The sequence below is a fragment of the Herpailurus yagouaroundi genome, unplaced genomic scaffold, assembly GCF_014898765.1.
Source record: "Herpailurus yagouaroundi ecotype Mexico unplaced genomic scaffold, PumYag 159, whole genome shotgun sequence".
Lineage (NCBI taxonomy): Eukaryota > Metazoa > Chordata > Mammalia > Carnivora > Felidae > Herpailurus > Herpailurus yagouaroundi.
The window spans coordinates 79,068,816-79,085,261 of record NW_024412400.1 but is presented as its reverse complement, the minus strand read 5'-3'; the positions used below and the strand labels follow the sequence as shown (position 1 = coordinate 79,085,261).

Sequence of the window (16,446 nt, the reverse complement as noted above, 5' to 3'; positions counted from 1 at the left end):
GACCCTCTGAAGGGCTCTTGCATCTGGTGGATTTACTCTGGAGCTACTTTGGCTAGTCATTCTGCTAGATGAAATTCATCACCACAGCCACCCCCCCCCCACCACCCTTTTTCATAGATATGTATTGTTTTTTCTCTTGAGCTGATAGGTTTTCCCAAAGAGGACCCATCCACTCTCCTGTGTATTTGAGGGGTGGGTGCGTAGGATATAGGCCTGGCATGGTTCCTAGGTTTGGGAGTGGGTAAGGGACTCCCATAGTCAGTGTATAGACTTTGACTACCTTTCTGATTGCTGGGTGGCACTCTGTCCCATAACATCACCCTAGTCCCTGAGTCCAGAGTCCCTCTGAGTCAATGTCTTCAGAGAATAAACCTGGAGTCAGTTAAGAGTGGTGACTGGGGGGGCGCCTGGGTGGCGCAGTCGGTTAAGCGTCCGACTTCAGCCAGGTCACGATCTCGCGGTCCGTGAGTTCGAGCCCCGCGTCGGGCTCTGGGCTGATGGCTCAGAGCCTGGAGCCTGTTTCCGATTCTGTGTCTCCCTCTCTCTCTGCCCCTCGCCCGTTCATGCTCTGTCTCTCTCTGTCCCAAAAATAAACGTTGAAAAAAAAAAATTAAAAAAAAAAAAAAAAGAGTGGTGACTGGGCTGCAGCGGGCTGGAGGAAAGAAACGTGCTGTAAATGCCTTCAGCCAATCCCCCTGCTTCCACGTCCCCAGCAGCTTCCTTCAGCGTGGCTGTGGCCTCCGGTTTTGAACTTTCTGAAATTGTGCCGCATGAATTGCTTTGCGCCTCAGTTTTCCCTCACCTGATTTCTATTCCGGATCTCCCTACTCTGCCAAGTCAGTGACCTATCACTGGTCCCTCGGTTTGCTGGCTTCTACCCATTCTCTTTACCCTTGTGTGCTGATGCCTCCCCCCCCCCCCGCCCCCTTTCGCCGTCACTCAGTAAGATTTCAGGAAAGCTCAGAGGGAAATGCACGTGTTCAATTACCATGTTTCACTGGAAGACGTTAGCCTGTTTTATAGATGGGGAAACTGAGGCCCAGGTTTCAGGATTGGCAAGCTCTTCCGTGCTTCCTCATCCAGTGCTGGAAGAAGGGAGAGAACAGGATAGCTCCAAGGGTCACCAGATCAAAGGGAGTCTCTTCTGGACGGGGGCATTTGGATAGATTTAAGTAGGGGAGGAAGAAGAACAAGAGGGGATCGGCCTATAGATATTTCTAATCTACAAAATGCTCTTTTTATTATTGTTTCAACGGAAGCATACCTAAAACATAATTGCCTGATCCTTGGAGTGATATTGATAGCTGTATTACTTTCCTATTACAGCTATAACAAATGACCACAAATGTAGTGACTTAAAGCAACGCAAATTTATTATCATAGACTTCTGGAGGTCCAAAGTCTAAAATCAGTCTCACCGGGCTGAAGTCGTGCGTCCGCAGAGCTGGTTCCCTCTGGAAGCTCTGGGGGAACATCTGTTCCTTTGTCTTTATGAGCTTCTAGAGCTGCCTGCGTTCCTTGGCTCATGGCTACTTCCTCCATCTTCAAAGCCCATCACTGCAAGCTCTCCTGCCATCATTAAATCTCCTTTTTCTCACTTTGACATTCTTGCCTCCCTTCTGTAAGGACCATTGTGATTATGTTGGGCCCATGCAGATAATGCAGGATAAGCGCCTCATCTCAAGATCTTTAAAAAAAAATTTTTTTTTAATGTTTATTTATGTTTCAGAGAGACAGAGACAGAATGCGAGGGGGTTAGGGGCAGAGAGAGAGGGAGACACAGAATCCGAAGCAGGCTCCGGGCTGTCTGTCAGCACAGAGCCTGACATGGGGCTGGAACTCACGAGCTGTGAGATCCTGACCTGAGCCGAAGTCGGACGCTCAACCGGCTGAGCCACCCAGGCGCCCCTCAAGATCTTTAAAGTAATCACACCTGCAAAGTCCTTTTTGCCTGTGGCATATGCACACGTTCTGGGAACTAGGACACGGATAAGTTTGGGGGGTCATTATTCTGCCTACCACAATAACTTTCTGATAACACTCATGACCCTCAGTTCTTGTCAAGATGTGGCGTCTATCGATATCTATAGATACCGATAAATGAATGAGTGGATGAATGAATGAGGAGCTTTTAGTGAGTCATCAAATATTTATTATTGGGTCCATTATCTGCTAGGTTATGTTTTAGACTATCTGCTAGGGAGATCTAGGAAACTAGTGTTTATTCTTACAAACTTGACCCTGCACGGTCTGAAAGCATGTTCTGTGTCGTACTAAAATGGCAACCAGTTCATTGATTACCGTGGAACTGAGACAAAAGAAGACAAGCTTATCGCCATCTTCCTTCTTCTAACCATTTGGCTATGAAAACGACAATGATACAAATACCGCAGAGAAAGTAGAACAGGCTCAATCTCTCCTCATCAACGAAGTAATCTTGTTGCACTACCGGAGTGTATATGGGATACCTGTTTGGAACATTTCTGGGTGAACTTCTCCAGGCAGCTTGAGTTCCACTGGAGGCCGAAAACCCATGTGTGGCCACGGAGTCTGTCCACGTGAGCTGTAGGTTTGACCTAGAGGGGACTGTTCTCCCTATAGTCTGAGTGTCTGACCCTGATGTAGCCTTTGGGATTGCCCTCAACGTGGTCTTTGGGTCTGTCCCCCGTGTGGCCTGCACACCTGCCCCTTGTGTGGCTTGTGAGCATGCCTGCTGTGTGGACTGTTGTCCTACCCTCCTGACAACCTCAGAGTATGTCCTGCAGGGGGCCTGTGGTGCTGTCCCCCGTGTGGATTGTAAATTTCCCTGTGCAGCCTGCCTGTCGGAACTTGGGGTGAGCTGCCTGCTGGTCTCCCCTTTGGGCTCAGCAGTGGTGTGGCTGGGCCCTGATGCCTTATAGACATAATAATACCCATTCCATTGGCTTTGGCTGAACACATCACCGGTGGGAGATGAGGAACCAGTGGGAGAGAATGGGGATACTGATGGCTCCGTCGTGTTGTTTCGCAATCTCAGTAAGCAGAAGCCCAGAGAGCAACCTTCACAATTGTTCGTGTCATGGGAGCCATCCAAAGGCACCTCCCGAATGATCGGTAGCTCTGAAAGCTTCTTAAAGTCATAGAATTTCTTCAGAATACGCAGCACCACGTTTTTCAGAATCCTCATGGTACTCTCTGGGGAGAACTCAGGGTTCTCAAATCGAGACCAGGAACACTTCTTGCACCTCTGAGCAAAGAGGCGCATAATCACCTGACCCTGGGATTTGTGGGACTCCAGGTGCATGTGACATAGGATATGCACTTGAGCAGAAGCCCAACTCCGCTGGCATGAGGAACACTGGAACCTGCAGATAAAAGGAACAAGGCCGTGTGCCTTCAGGTGATTGCTGACCCGAAGCAGGTTGGCCTGCCTGGCCTCAGTCCCTGAGATCTCTTCCAGTTTGAAAACGTCCATATGATATTGACACCTTGCCAAATAAGAATGAGAGGGGTGGGCGCCAGGGTGGCTTAGCCAGTTAAGTGTCCACCTCTTGATTTTGGCTCAGGTCATGATCTCACAGTTCATGGGTTCAAGCCCCTGTCAGGCTCCGTGCTAACAACTCAGGGTCTGCTTGGGGTTCTCTCTCTCTCTCTCTCTCTCTCTCTCAGAATGAATGAATAAACATTTAAAAAAAAAAAAAGGATGAAAGGGATTGTGTTTTTAACAAAGCTTTTTCCTGTGAGCCACCATAGCGTCTATCCTATGTGGCCCCACGTTTGCCTCTTTGCTAGTAAAATATCTCTGGGTGTCTCACGGGGAGGGGTCCTTCTGCCCCCTGCCAGTGAGATTTAAAAAATTTTTTTGTAATATTTATTCGTTTTTTGAGAGAGATGGAAAGAGAGAAACAGAGCGCAAGTGCGGGAGGGGCAGAGAGAGAGGGAGACACAGAATCCGAAGCAGGCTCCAGGCTCCAGAGCCTGACGAGGGGCTCAAACTCACAAACCATGAGATCGTGACCTAAGCCAAAGTTGGATGCTTAACTGAGCCACCCGGGGAACCCTAGCATCCCATTTGTGGTTTCCACTCAGGTTAAGGGAGGAAGCCTAGTAAAAGAAGAAACTTCCTGCGTTAAACAAAATGGAGGCATTTACATACTAAAGAACACTGTGCAAAGGGAGATCCTGGTGACCCTTGTTCCTTTAACATGCTCTGGAAGGAACCCAAGGATGCTGCTGAGGCTAAGCTGGCCTCTTCGTCCAAGAATGCCCACTGAAAGGCAAACTCTCACTCACCTGCCGAATCCTTTCAGCTCGTATTGCTTCCACCCTTCTGCAAGGCAGTTTGGATCGAGATTCTTATCCAACTTCAGGGTCCATCTGGCCCGGGGTTTCTCCTGCTGCATCAGTTCTTGAAATATCTGCTCCCATGTCCCAACATCTAAAACCGTTTTCTTCTCCTGAGGCTGGGGAGCCATGCCTGGTGAGTAACTCAGTTTTATTTGGCAACTTGCAAGAGGGGAAAGAGAAAAAAAAAAAAAAAAAAACACATCAGTTTCAGTTTCTCTGTCAGGAGCACACGTCAGCTATTTTCTTAGGTTTCGTTTTAGACTGAGTACACAGAACAGGTCTTTGTTCAGAAGACAGAGGGCAGCAGAGTTTTGCTAGTTTGTGAACAGAACTCTCTAAGAGATATCTGAATGCAGAGCTCTGTTCTAGATTCTGGGGGCATTTGTAAGTTACCTAAGTATTTTCATTTTCTCTTATTTTTACACGAGGCCAAGCACTTTGCTCGGCTCTGGGATAAATACCACTGACTAAGAAAGCAGCTTCTACCCCCACAGACGCTCACATTCTCATGCAGACATGGGAAGGTAGTGTGGGAGCGTGTGGTCAATGTTGGTCTCATGCACCCAGTAACTCTGGAGTTTAAACTCAAATGGGAGAGATAAGACAAGCAGGACCTCATGTCCTTGGAAGCCCCACTAGGGCTACTGTGTCCCAAATGGGATCAGTCTAAGCCTTCTCTGGCTTTCTAGATTTTAACATGTTCCCCTTCTTCCTTCCCAGCCTAGGGGCACCTGGATGACTCAGTCAGTTAGGGAACCAACTCTTGATGTCAGCTCAGGTCATGATAGCACAGTTCATGGGCTCGAGCACCCTGTCAGCCTCTGTGCTGACAGCACGGAGCTTCCTTGGGATTCTCGGTCTTCCTCTCTCCCTTTACCCCTCCCCCTTGCTCTCACCCTCACTCCCTCTCTCAAAATAAATAAATAAACTTAAAAAAAAAAAGCCTGGAAAGCCCTTTAAGCATCAACTTTTTCTCTTTATGGCAGTCATCCACTTGATAATTTATTTCTGTAGTTACTCGAGCTTGGGGGTAGAAGGGGCTGGAAGGATTTGGTTTGATCAAAGGAGAGAAACAAGAAACTAGAAATGTAGTCCCTGATGTAACAATAATTTTACTTCAATTTTAAGCATCTCTTCGACTCCCAGAAACTCTATAGGTATATGCAGAACAGATAACAGAAAATTTTGAAGGAATAATCTGGGGAATAATGAGGCTGGATGACCCCTAAGCTAAGTCCATATCTCCTGCTTTGGGGATTCAGAATAAGGAGAAATGAGTACTAGAATTGGGGTCCCTGCTTGTGGGTGACACCAGCCATATCTTTACCTCCTGGACCCCAGGACCACTTGTTGAATGAGTGGCAGAGTGGAAGACTTACATTTCTCTGAGGCCACACTGAATCCCAGGAAAGTGTGGGCTTGTCTAAAGGAGGGGTTGAGGGGCACCTGGGTGGCTCAGTCAGTTGAGTATCCGACTCTTGATTTCGGCTCAGGTCATGATCCCAGGGTCGTGGGTTTGAGCCCCACATCAGTCTCTGCACTGAGCATGGAGATTGCTTGGGATTCTCTCTCTCTCCAATAAAATAAAATTTTTTAAAAATTAAAAAAAAAAGAGGAAGGAATGGTTTTCTAATGGTAGAAGAATAGGCAGAAGGTAGAAGGAGCAATTTGGGGAAATCCAAATGGGGGTCTTCAATCTGCTCTTCTGAGGGTTGCCCTCTCTGGGCTGGGACTCCTGGACATATCCTAGGAAGGACTGTTGGTCCAGTGAGGACTGCTTCTCAACCAAAGATCAGCCTAGAGAGGAGGAAAGGTGTTGAAATCATATTGTCATAGAAGAACGTAAGGGAAGGGGTTGGTTCTCCACACCACTGCCCCTATGCTGCATGATTATGGCTGTTCACCACTACGTAGAACAGGGAAGGCAGAATTAGACAGTTGTCTTTAAAAGAACAAATAACACATCTATTACGTACCGTCATCTCTTCGTCCTCATTCTCAGGCTATCAGGAAAGACAGATATATACCTTCACCGTCCCTGTCTCACTTTTCTCCACTTGTCCCTTCAGCTCAGAGCACAGACCAGAGCCAGCCCACCCAGGTTTGGGTACTCGTTCCGCCACTCTCTCCCTTGGAGGCTCAGGGAAGCGCCTTCACTTCCCTGTACCTTGGTTTCTGCGTCTAAAAGATGGGGATAATAATACCACCTACCTCACAGGGCTGTGCTGAGGATCGAATGAGTTGAAAAATAGTTACCAGCGCTTAGCAAGCAGACAGAAGCGTTTGCAATTTGTTGTTGTTGCTGTATTACAGGTTTCCTTGTTATGTTATCCTTAAAGCCTTTCCTAAATATGTTGAGGATAAAAACAAAGCTAAATTATATAGAATATATATATTATTATATATATGTATAATATGATTATGTATATGTGTGTGTATACATATATATACATATACATATATACGTATACGTATATATATGTATATATATATTACATAGTATACAGGATGAAAAAAACTACAAATAAAAGTGCACATAAGGACTCAGAGAGCTCAACAGCCCCTTAAGAATTCAGACTGGGCATGGGGCGCCTGGGTGGCTCAGTCGGTTGAGCGTCCGACTTCTGCTCAGGTCATGATCTCGCGGTCTGTGAGTTCAAGCCCCGCATTGGGCTCTGGGCTGACAGCCTGGAGCCTGCTTCAGATTCTGTGTCTCCCTCTCTCTCTCTCTGCCCTCTCCCGCTCATGCTGTCTCTCTCTGTCTCTCAAAAATAAATAAACTAAAAAAAAAATTTTTTTTTAAAGAATTCAGACTGGGCAGGGATATGAATTCCTATCACTATATGTTCCTAGATAGATCCATTCCTAGATATTCCAGATATGCATTCAGGACTGTCATCCTGCTGTTATGTAAGCCCCAGCCCCACTCTGGGACGTGCTTGGGTGAAGTCAGTGCTCCCCGAAGACTCACATCCAGGCCCCGTCCTGATAGCCAGCTACCTGTAAAAAGTGAGCCAAGAAGCAAAGCAGTGTGAACCCCAGAACCAACTGCTGCTCAGGCCCAGGCCTAGGCCCCCTGAGAACGCCATTCCAGAGAGCAAAAATCACACCAGAAGGACACTAAATAAATAAATAAATAAATATCCTAGAAAGAATCAGAAGAACTATGTAAAGTCAGAACAACTCAAAACCTCACAAGTTTTCAGGGCGCCTGGGTGGCTCCATCAGTCAGGCATCCGACTTCGGCTCAGGTCATGATCTCAGGGTCCGCGAGTTCGAGCCCCGCGTCGGGCTCTGTGCTGACCGCTCGGAGCCTGGAGCCTGCTTCGGATTCTGTGCCTCCCTCTCTCTCTGCCCCTGACCCACTCGCATTCTGTCTCTGTCTCTCTCAAAAATAAATAAACATTAAAAAAAATTAAAAAAAAAAAACTCGCAAGTTTTCAAAGGGGGAGCTTACTTCACAATTTCTGTGAAAATGTATTTGGCTTCAGGCCTCACGCGGTCCATGCAGGATGCTGGGGTGTCCCCCCATAGGCACCCATTTGGATGTTAGGAGTAGAAAAGATCTTCCGTGAGCTTGAAGAAAGCTGAGCCCCAGAGAGGAAGGTGACCAACCACAGGCCACCCAGAAGCCCCTGCGAGTAGAGCCCACGAGTCCTATTCTTTTTTTTTTTTTAATTAATTTATGTATCTTGAGAGAGAGAGAGAGAGAGAGAGAGAGAGGGAGAGACAGCACGCATTCTAGCAGGGGAGGAGCAGAGAGATACGGAGAGAGAGAATCCCAAGCAAGCCTCCAGGTGGTCAGCGCAGAGCCCAATGTGGGGCTCGAGCCCACAATCCGTGAGATCGTGACTTGAGCGGAAATCAAGAGCCCTTTGCTTAACTGAGCTGCCCAGGCGCCCCCTACCCCCACATTCCCATTCTTGACAGCACTTCCTCTTTTGCACTACAGGCAGCCTTAAAACCAGAGTCAGAACTAGTCAGGCCCTATTCCAAGGCTGTGGTGAAGATAAAGATATGTTAAAGCAGGGTCTTTAAACCCTTCCACCCACACAGCACACCAGTGCCGGAAAACCAGCAGGTTAACGCCACACGGTTCACTGGCTTTTCTCCTGTCCCTGACTCACTTTACCCACTTGTTCCAGCCCGCGGGGATCACCTCTCGAATTAACCACCTACACCACGCTCTGATCTCGGGTGTGCATCCTGAACCCCAACCGAGACAAAGAGCCCAAGTAACTTTTCTTCACTTCCCTCCTTTGTGTACAAAGGCATTTTCTGCTCTGGCGCATAAGGAGCTGAGAAGACATCGCTGCCATCCTCACAAGAAAAAAGCTCAACAAACTGAAAACGAACCACTCTTCTTAGATTCACTAGAGAATTGGGGACGCGGGGCAAACTGCTACCCAGACAACTGGAGAGACAAACAGGGGGACACAGAGGATCACAGCTTACCAGAGCCAAAAGCCCAGGAGCAGAAGCCACCACAGCTGGAACTAGTACTGGCCGGAACACTCGAAACTGTCATCGGCCAATTGCTGGGGGCTCAACGAAAACTAGCTTAAGAATTGAAAATCCAGGAGGGCCCAGTCTTAGAAGAGATCCCCATCCTTTCGTGAATTCTATCTCCCAGAACCCCACGAGGTCTCTTCACTATGAAGACGGACAAAATTCTTCTTGTGCTTTCAGCAGGGGAAGGAGGAAAATAACCATTTTTTAAAGATACCCAGGGGGACGCCAGGGTGGCTCAGTCGGTTAAGCGTCCGACTTCGGCTCAGGTCATGATCTCTCCGTTCCGGAGTTCGAGCCCCGTGTCAGGCTCTGTGCTGACAGCTCAGAGCCTGGAGCCTGGATTCTGTGTCCCCTCTCTCTCTCTGTCTCTGATCCTCCTCTGCTCTCTCTCTCTCTCTCTCTCTCAAAAATTAATAAACATTTAAAAAAATTAAAAAACCTAAAGATACCCAGACCTCTCTGTTCCTAACAAGGTCTTCTGTCAAGGAAAGCTATGTCACCAAAATCACACTTGGATTTTATAAAAGCCTAACTGACCCGAGGGGTGGGAAATACCCAAAGCCAACGGCAGCTGGCCTCCACCATACACATGGGAACGACCCCGGCGCTTCCCACGTGTGACCTCCTTTCTGCCTGCCGTAAGGACAAACCTACCAATCTTGCAATGATGAGAGAAGAGAGCCAGGCATAAGCTCCACAGGGCAGAACCACTCCTGGGCTGTTCTCTGGGAGAGGAGCCAGGTCCCACACAGGGCAAACTCATTCTCCTCTCAGCTCATAATATCTGGGGGAGAAAAAAAGAATTCAGTCAGCCGTCAAGATTTCCAAACATGTGCTAGAATCATTAAACCATCAAACCACGGAAGAGGTTCTAAAGGCTCTCTAGGTCCCATCCTTTACCGGTTCACTTTGTAATGGTTAACATTTGAATTATAAGTGCAAATTCAGATACAATTCTTGGGGGAAGAATTGTCAGTGGGGGAAAAGCTTGGGCTCCAAATAAGAAGACGAGGGTATACATTCCCCCTCTAACATCTACCGAGTTAGATCTACCGAGTTTGAACCTCAATGTCTTCATCTATGAAATGGGAATACCCATCCCACTATATTAAATGATGTATGCACTAATATGATATAAATATGAATCAAAACTACAAAATACTAGGGGCGCCTGGGTGGCTCAGTTGGTTGGGCATCTGACTTTGGCTCAGGTCATGATCTCGCAGTTTGTGAGTTCCGGCCCCACATCCGGCTCTGTGCTGACAGCTCGGAGCCTGGAGCCTGCTTCGGATTCTGTGTCTCATTCTCTCTCTGCCCCTCATCCCGTAAGATAAATAAATGTGTTTTTATTTTATATTTTTAATGTTTTATTTATTTTTGAGACAGAGCATGAGCAGGGGAGGGGCAGAGAGAGAGAGGGAGACACAGAACCCGAAGCAGGCTCCAGGCTCCGAGCTGTCAGCCCAGAGCCTGACGTGGGGCCCGAACTCACAAACTGTGGGATCATGACCTGAGCCGAAGTCGGACACTTAACCGACTGAGCCATCCAGGTGCCCAAGATAAATAAATGTGTAAAAAATTAAAAAAAAAAAAAAAACTACAAAATACCAGGTGGCATCACTTCAAAAAAGAAGACTATACAGCAGCTTGAAATAGTTGTGCTTGGATGGGCCAGAGCATTTGAACTCAATAATTCAACAGTAAGGAAGAGACAAGGACCCACTTATGGAAAGAAGAGACACAGTTAGACTGAGAACTTAGAAAGTGTCTGTGTCTGTGTCTGTATGTAGAAAAGTAAAAGATAAGATGAATAGCCAAATTGTAGAGCATTTTATCTGCTAGAATGTACCTTTATCCCCACACCTATGTTGTCCCTCTAGTAACATGATGGCTTAGGACTCTTAAATAAGAAATGCTCCAGAACGGACACATCTAATGGAGCTTTATAAAATACAAGGGTCCAGGCGCACCTCTGAAAATTCTGATTCTGCAGGTTGAGGGGTGGAGAGGGCATGTAGTTTTTAAAAGCTCCAAGAATGATATCGGCATACACTCTTGCCTAAAAGTCACTAATACATTAAAAATCTGAGGCTCGGGCAGTCCGAACCACTCGCCAAGATCTAACATTCTGAGTGGCAGCAAAAGGAGGCTCAGCCAGGTGCTTTGAGTCCCACTTGTGCACTTTCTTGCACTGTGTGATTCGGGAAGGCAATGTCAGCCTTGATTAGTCCAGTCGTTGACTTGCCAAGGCTGAGTGGCCCTGGCATCAGAAAGCAGCTTGCTTTCTGATGGATGGAGTCCAAGAGAAGGCCACAGTCGTCCTGTACGAATTTAATCAACAATGGTATACACTCAAATCCAGGGAAGAGGGCTATGAGCAATGGAGGCAGATCAGCCTTGGCCATCACGATGCAAAGCTGCAGACACGCTGCATGGCCTGCAGCTGTGATTGGTCACTCCAATCAGCAGGAACTTGGCTTTTTACCTCTGCGGCCTCAGGCTGGCCATGACAGTGCAGCCCAGGCCTTGGGGAGATCCTGGTATCACCGAGAATTCTGAAGCGGTGCTGAGAGCAGCCAAGAGGCCAGGCCGGCAGCAGGAGGCAAGTGGGCTCAAAGCCACAGGTCCCCCAGGGGTGGTTTGGGGAGTATGTTAAAGGATCCCTGATCCCGATCTCTAGGTAGATGCTTGGCAAACTTTTCCCCCCAAGGAGAGTTTAGGAGATGGGTGTTGGAGCCATCTCAGAATCAGACCTAAAGTCTTCCACGAAGTTATTGATTTCTCCCAGTTCACTCCCCGGATCAATTTCACAGCCTGGTTCCCATACCTCCCTGTGGGGCGCTTTTCATTCTTGGCCACAAGATGGAGGGTTAGGCTTTCCACTGTTGTTGGAGGAAAAGAGGTCAATTCTCTCTCTCTCTCTCCCTGCCAACTCTTCAGAGATTTTTTTCTTTTCCATTTCAGTTTTCAAAATCCAGATTCATTATCACCTTGTTTCGGTGAGGAGGGGCTCAGCTGGCCCTGGGAGCACCTTTAATTATTGAGCATCAGTAGCAAATGTCAGATCCGCAGAGAGCTCGGTGAGTAGGGAGAGCGACTGCTTCTGAACAAACCGCTCGGTGCACAAGACCTGCTCTGAAGGCAGGCGGGCTGGGAGATTGCAGGTGACGGATGTGGCTGCGGGCATCGGCACTGCCGCACTGTTTCCTCCCCTGGCTCTTCCCTGCCAGCCCCACGATTTATAATGCTCTGTCGTGTCCAATTTCGGCCACAGCCTGGTGAATGTCATAAGGCTGCAAACACTGCGAGGCTTTACTTTCTGTGTGTTTTCTCCCACTTTGCATTTGTTACAATCCATGTCTCCCAATAACCGATTAACTTTCGGATCCACTTTTTGTTCTCGTTAAGCTCCCGGGGCGCGGGAAATGAGTATTCAGAGCACGCCCGTGTGGCACTGAGCTGAAAAATTATTCTGGCACAGATATTTAGGGAGAAGAAAACGAGCTACTATCCCCAGGGAAATTGATAAACAAAATGGATCGGATTTGGGGGAGAGGACCCGGATTTGAATCCATGGCAGATTGCCATGGTCTGCTCAGGCACCATTGCCGGGCATCTCCCTGCCTCAGCTTCCTTTCCGCGTAATAAAGCATTGGTTCGGATGGTCTCGGGATCAGCCCTTTCAGTCCTAGCGCTGGCATTCTGTGGGAGGGTTGAGGTTATGGATCTACGTTAGGGGGTGCAAAAGGGTCTTTCCATATCCCAGATTCTTGTGATCCACAGCCTCAGGTTGTCCCAAGGCGGTAGTAGGGTAGTGAACTTTAGAGCAGTTCTCTGAAGGTGGAAAGCCTACCTCCTGGTAGAGCTTACTTTTCCCTCAAAGAGAACTGGGGAGTAGGTAAAGCTGAGGAGGAGATCTAGACGTGCAGGAGGACAGTGTGTAGAGGTCGGTGCCTAAGACAAGGGAGGGGTGGTGAAGGAAACAGGACTATGTACCTTGAGGAAGGGAAGATCCACTAGACGGAGGTCTAGCTAGAATTACCAAAGACCTTAAGTGTGTGCAGAAGCATGCAAGCTTGTCCCTGGGAACACCAAGGGCTGACCTGACAGGGAAGCTACAAGAAGAGCTTTCATACAACGTAAGGGACAACTGAACAAGACTGTCATTCCAAGCGGCACAGAGACAGAGTGGCTCATCCTACCCACCAGCCCCTCTCTCTAGCAGCATCGCAGGAATTTTGAGTAACACACAGAGGACCGGATTAAGAATTAAAGACGGGGACTGACATTCAAACTCTTCCAGGAAGGGACAGGGCATCCCCATAGAGAGGATATTGAACAGTTCACCACCAAAGGTCGGCTGGAGGAGAGGACTCTAGGGTGTCTCCCTGGATTTATTAAAATCTCTGCGTGCACCTCCCTCTCCCCTGGTATTGAAAATAAAGTGCAGGAGAAACTGGCATGGCCCTGCTTGGCTTGGTGCAAGTCCAAGGGTCAGTGTAAGTGGGCTAAGTGGGTGCTTGTTTGCAAAAAGATTATGATAAAGTCTAGGCTACCACACTTTCCGTAGCTCTGACCCTCAAGTCAGTGAGCACACAATGGTCCGCGTTCATTTGTAGCCTTCAGAAATGTTTCCACTTTTCTCTGCATGATTTCCTTAAGTGCCGGCTGCTAGATAGACTTGATGCGTAACAAGTACGAGTGGGTCTAGATTTACAGATAAAATGCAGGGGAGAACTGAAAACAAGACATTACTTAGGATCTGCTCTTGCCTTGAGAGGTATGTTCTACTTCTAGTCTCCCGAGACAAGGCAGCTTTGATGACGAAAATCTATCTTGTATTCCTGGCTCTAGTCATCTTCAGGGACTTTCATCTCCACTCAGTTAAGCCACACCATCCCGCGGCCTCATACTTGACCTTGTCATGTCCCAGATTATCCAGTGTCCAGCTGCAACCAGCTCTCTCCTTCGGCTACTCCCACCAAAGCTATTGCTAGACCTTGCCAGCCCCTGCCCTGCCACCTTCACCTCCTTCCGTCTCCAGATTAGATAAGGTGGTCTGACACTGAGCCTTGTCCCATCTGACTGCTAAAAATCCCAACCACGGGTGAGCCTGCTTCCTGCTTTGGTCAAGTACGTAAGTAGCCTGCCGGATGCTGTTGGGAAAACACACACCTGTGGATGCCATTGCATATTTACGTTTCCGGTCTCAGTAGAGCCCTCTACCGTGTCCGGAAAATTCTCGGCTTCCTTCTCTTCCACTCTACTGCAGCTATTTCGAACTATGTACGCTCTCCCCCAAATCCCAACCTGCCATTTTCCTAGCTCACGCTGAGGAGATGGCTTTACCCCACTCACCAGGAAAGCCGAAAGCTTCAGATGAGGACCTCTTCAATGTCCTGCTACCAGACCTACAAACTCCTTTGTGCCCATCTCTCTGTCCTTCCTTCCTGCTTTTTAATGAGGTGTCCTTCCACCTACGTCGAGCAATGACTCCCATCCGTCCCGAAAATCTTGACGTTTTCGTTTCCCTGTTTCATATTTCTGATGGTCTCTGTCTACTGATGCTTCCACTTGGCATTTAAATGTGTTGACCCCACCTCCCCTTCCAGCCATCACTGACATCCTGCCTCCCCGTCGTAGCCACTTTCTCGAATGAGTCACACACTCGCTGCCTCCACTTCCTTACCTCCCACTACACCTGACTTCTGTCCCCAACACCCCACTAATCCCAGCCTCACCATCGTCTCCCTTACCCTTCCTGTTCCTAAACCCACTGGGTAATTCCTAGTCATCATATGACTTGATCTCTGGGCAGGGCTTCGGCCTCTTTGAAACAAAAGCTCCTTTGACTTCTATGATACCACACAGTCCTGTTCTGTTTTGGTTTTCTGCTCAGCTTTCTAGCCACTCTCTTAGCCTCCTGTGCAAGTTCTTCCTGTGCTTAGCAGTGGCCCTCAGAGCTCTGCCGTCTTGTCTGATGTTCTACTCTTAGGATAGCCCAGGCTTTCCCGCCTATAATGGCCTTATGCACCCTGCTGCCCGCCTACAGGTCCAGTCCGTTTGAGTGTCATAACCTCATCTGCAATTGTCTCCTGACCGCCTCCACTTTGATTTCCACAGGACCCTTCAATGTGCTGCACTGAAAGTAATCTATCTAAAATTCAGATCTTATCATGCCAACCCCCCCCACCCCCCGCCCACCGCCACGGAATCCCATTTCCTTACTACTCTTAAATGGAAGGCCCAACTCCTTGGCTTGACCCCATAACCCTTCATGACCTCTGCCTCCCTCTTCAGGCCAGGGTTTCTCAACCTCAGCCATTGACATTTTGGGCTAAATAACTCTTTGCTATGGGGGCCTATTCTGTGCATTGCAAGATACTTAGCAGCATCCCTGATCTCAGTGCTTCACTCTTTTTTTGTTGCTGAATACTATTCTAACCGATGATATTTCTGAGGCTTGTTCATATTTTATGGACACTCCGCATTTTTTCTTATTTGGGTAGTCTCCCTAACTTTATTATATGATTCTGTCCTTGCACACTGCAACCTGCAGTCTCCAACCTAAGCTCTAGAAAGAGTCATATTAAAGAGTGGCCTCGGGGCGCCTGGGTGGTTCAGTCGGTTAAGCGTCCGACTTCAGCCAGGTCACGATCTCGCGGTCCGTGAGTCCGAGCCCCGCGTCAGGCTCTGGGCTGATGGCTCGGAGCCTGGAGCCTGTTTCCGATTCTGTGTCTCCCTCTCTCTCTGCCCCTCCCCCGTTCATGCTCTGTCTCTCTCTGTCCCAAAAATAAATAAAAAACGTTGGGAAAAAAAAAAAAAAAAAGAGAGTGGCCTCAACAGGCCATTCGAGAAGCCAGCTAGCGCTGATCTCATCTTAGTAGTTGGGTTTCTCCTTGGTGAAGACTTCGTAATCCTCTTTCTCTATCCTGCCCCTCTTCCTTGCCTCTCCCCTCATCCTTGCAACTGGGTTTGGTGAGATCAGAACTTTGGACTTGGTACCATCCTGCCTGTGCATATTTTTATCAAAGCACTGTATTAGGTATTATCTATCCTACTCACTGTTCTGAACAGTTTAGACAACTAGAAGCAAAGATATCATGTTATTATTAATACTTCTAGGACCTGACCTGTTGCCTGGCACATGCTAAGCCTTTTAGTAATTTTTTGTTAAATGAATGAATCAAAGAATGAGTCACTGCTTTGATAACCTGCCTGTATTGTGGTGTCCTTGCATCTGGGCCTGACTTAGTCCTGGTTAGGCCTCCCAGAGATGGAGGCTCGCCTTTTCACAGGGTAGAGAAGCTTTGACGAGGACCTGCTGTCAGGCTCTCTGGACCACTGGTGTGGCTCACTGACTGCTGCCTTGCCCCTGCCGCCATCTTGGTTGTTCCATGACCATCTCTCTGGATCCTCGTTGACCCCCTTCACACTGACTTATTGACTGAACTGCATTTCCCACTCACTCCTCTTCTGGTCTTGTGTTTTAGCCTGCCTCTTGAGTGAGCCGGTTTAGTCCACGGAAGGATCGAGCAGGCAGCCTTGTTTAGGCAGCCGGACCCACTGCTCTGGAAGTTAGAGAATAAGCACGGCTATCTTGAATGA

At 48.1% G+C, this 16,446-nt stretch overlaps 1 protein-coding gene across 1 annotated transcript; it reads right to left on the bottom strand.

Annotated features, from left to right (window-relative positions):
• Positions 1–2,129: 2,129 nt before the first annotated feature.
• On the bottom strand, positions 2,130–4,568 carry RTP4 (receptor transporter protein 4). Its single transcript, XM_040481067.1, has 2 exons — positions 4,273–4,568; positions 2,130–3,344 (listed from the first exon to the last, which is right to left on the bottom strand). Exons 1-2 carry the CDS (start codon positions 4,452–4,454, stop codon positions 2,330–2,332), a joined length of 1,197 nt encoding a protein of 398 aa, XP_040337001.1. The 5' UTR covers positions 4,455–4,568; the 3' UTR covers positions 2,130–2,329.
• Positions 4,569–16,446: the final 11,878 nt, after the last annotated feature.

Bases quoted from the DNA above. Each gene is read 5' to 3' on its own strand.
- RTP4 (XM_040481067.1), bottom strand. From the start codon at position 4,454: ATGGCTCCCCAGCCTCAGGAGAAGAAAACGGTTTTAGATGTTGGGACA. The intron at 3,345-4,272 runs GTGAGTGAGAGT...TTTTATCTGCAG, and splicing joins GAGCTGAAAGGATTCGGCAG to GTTCCAGTGTTCCTCATGCC.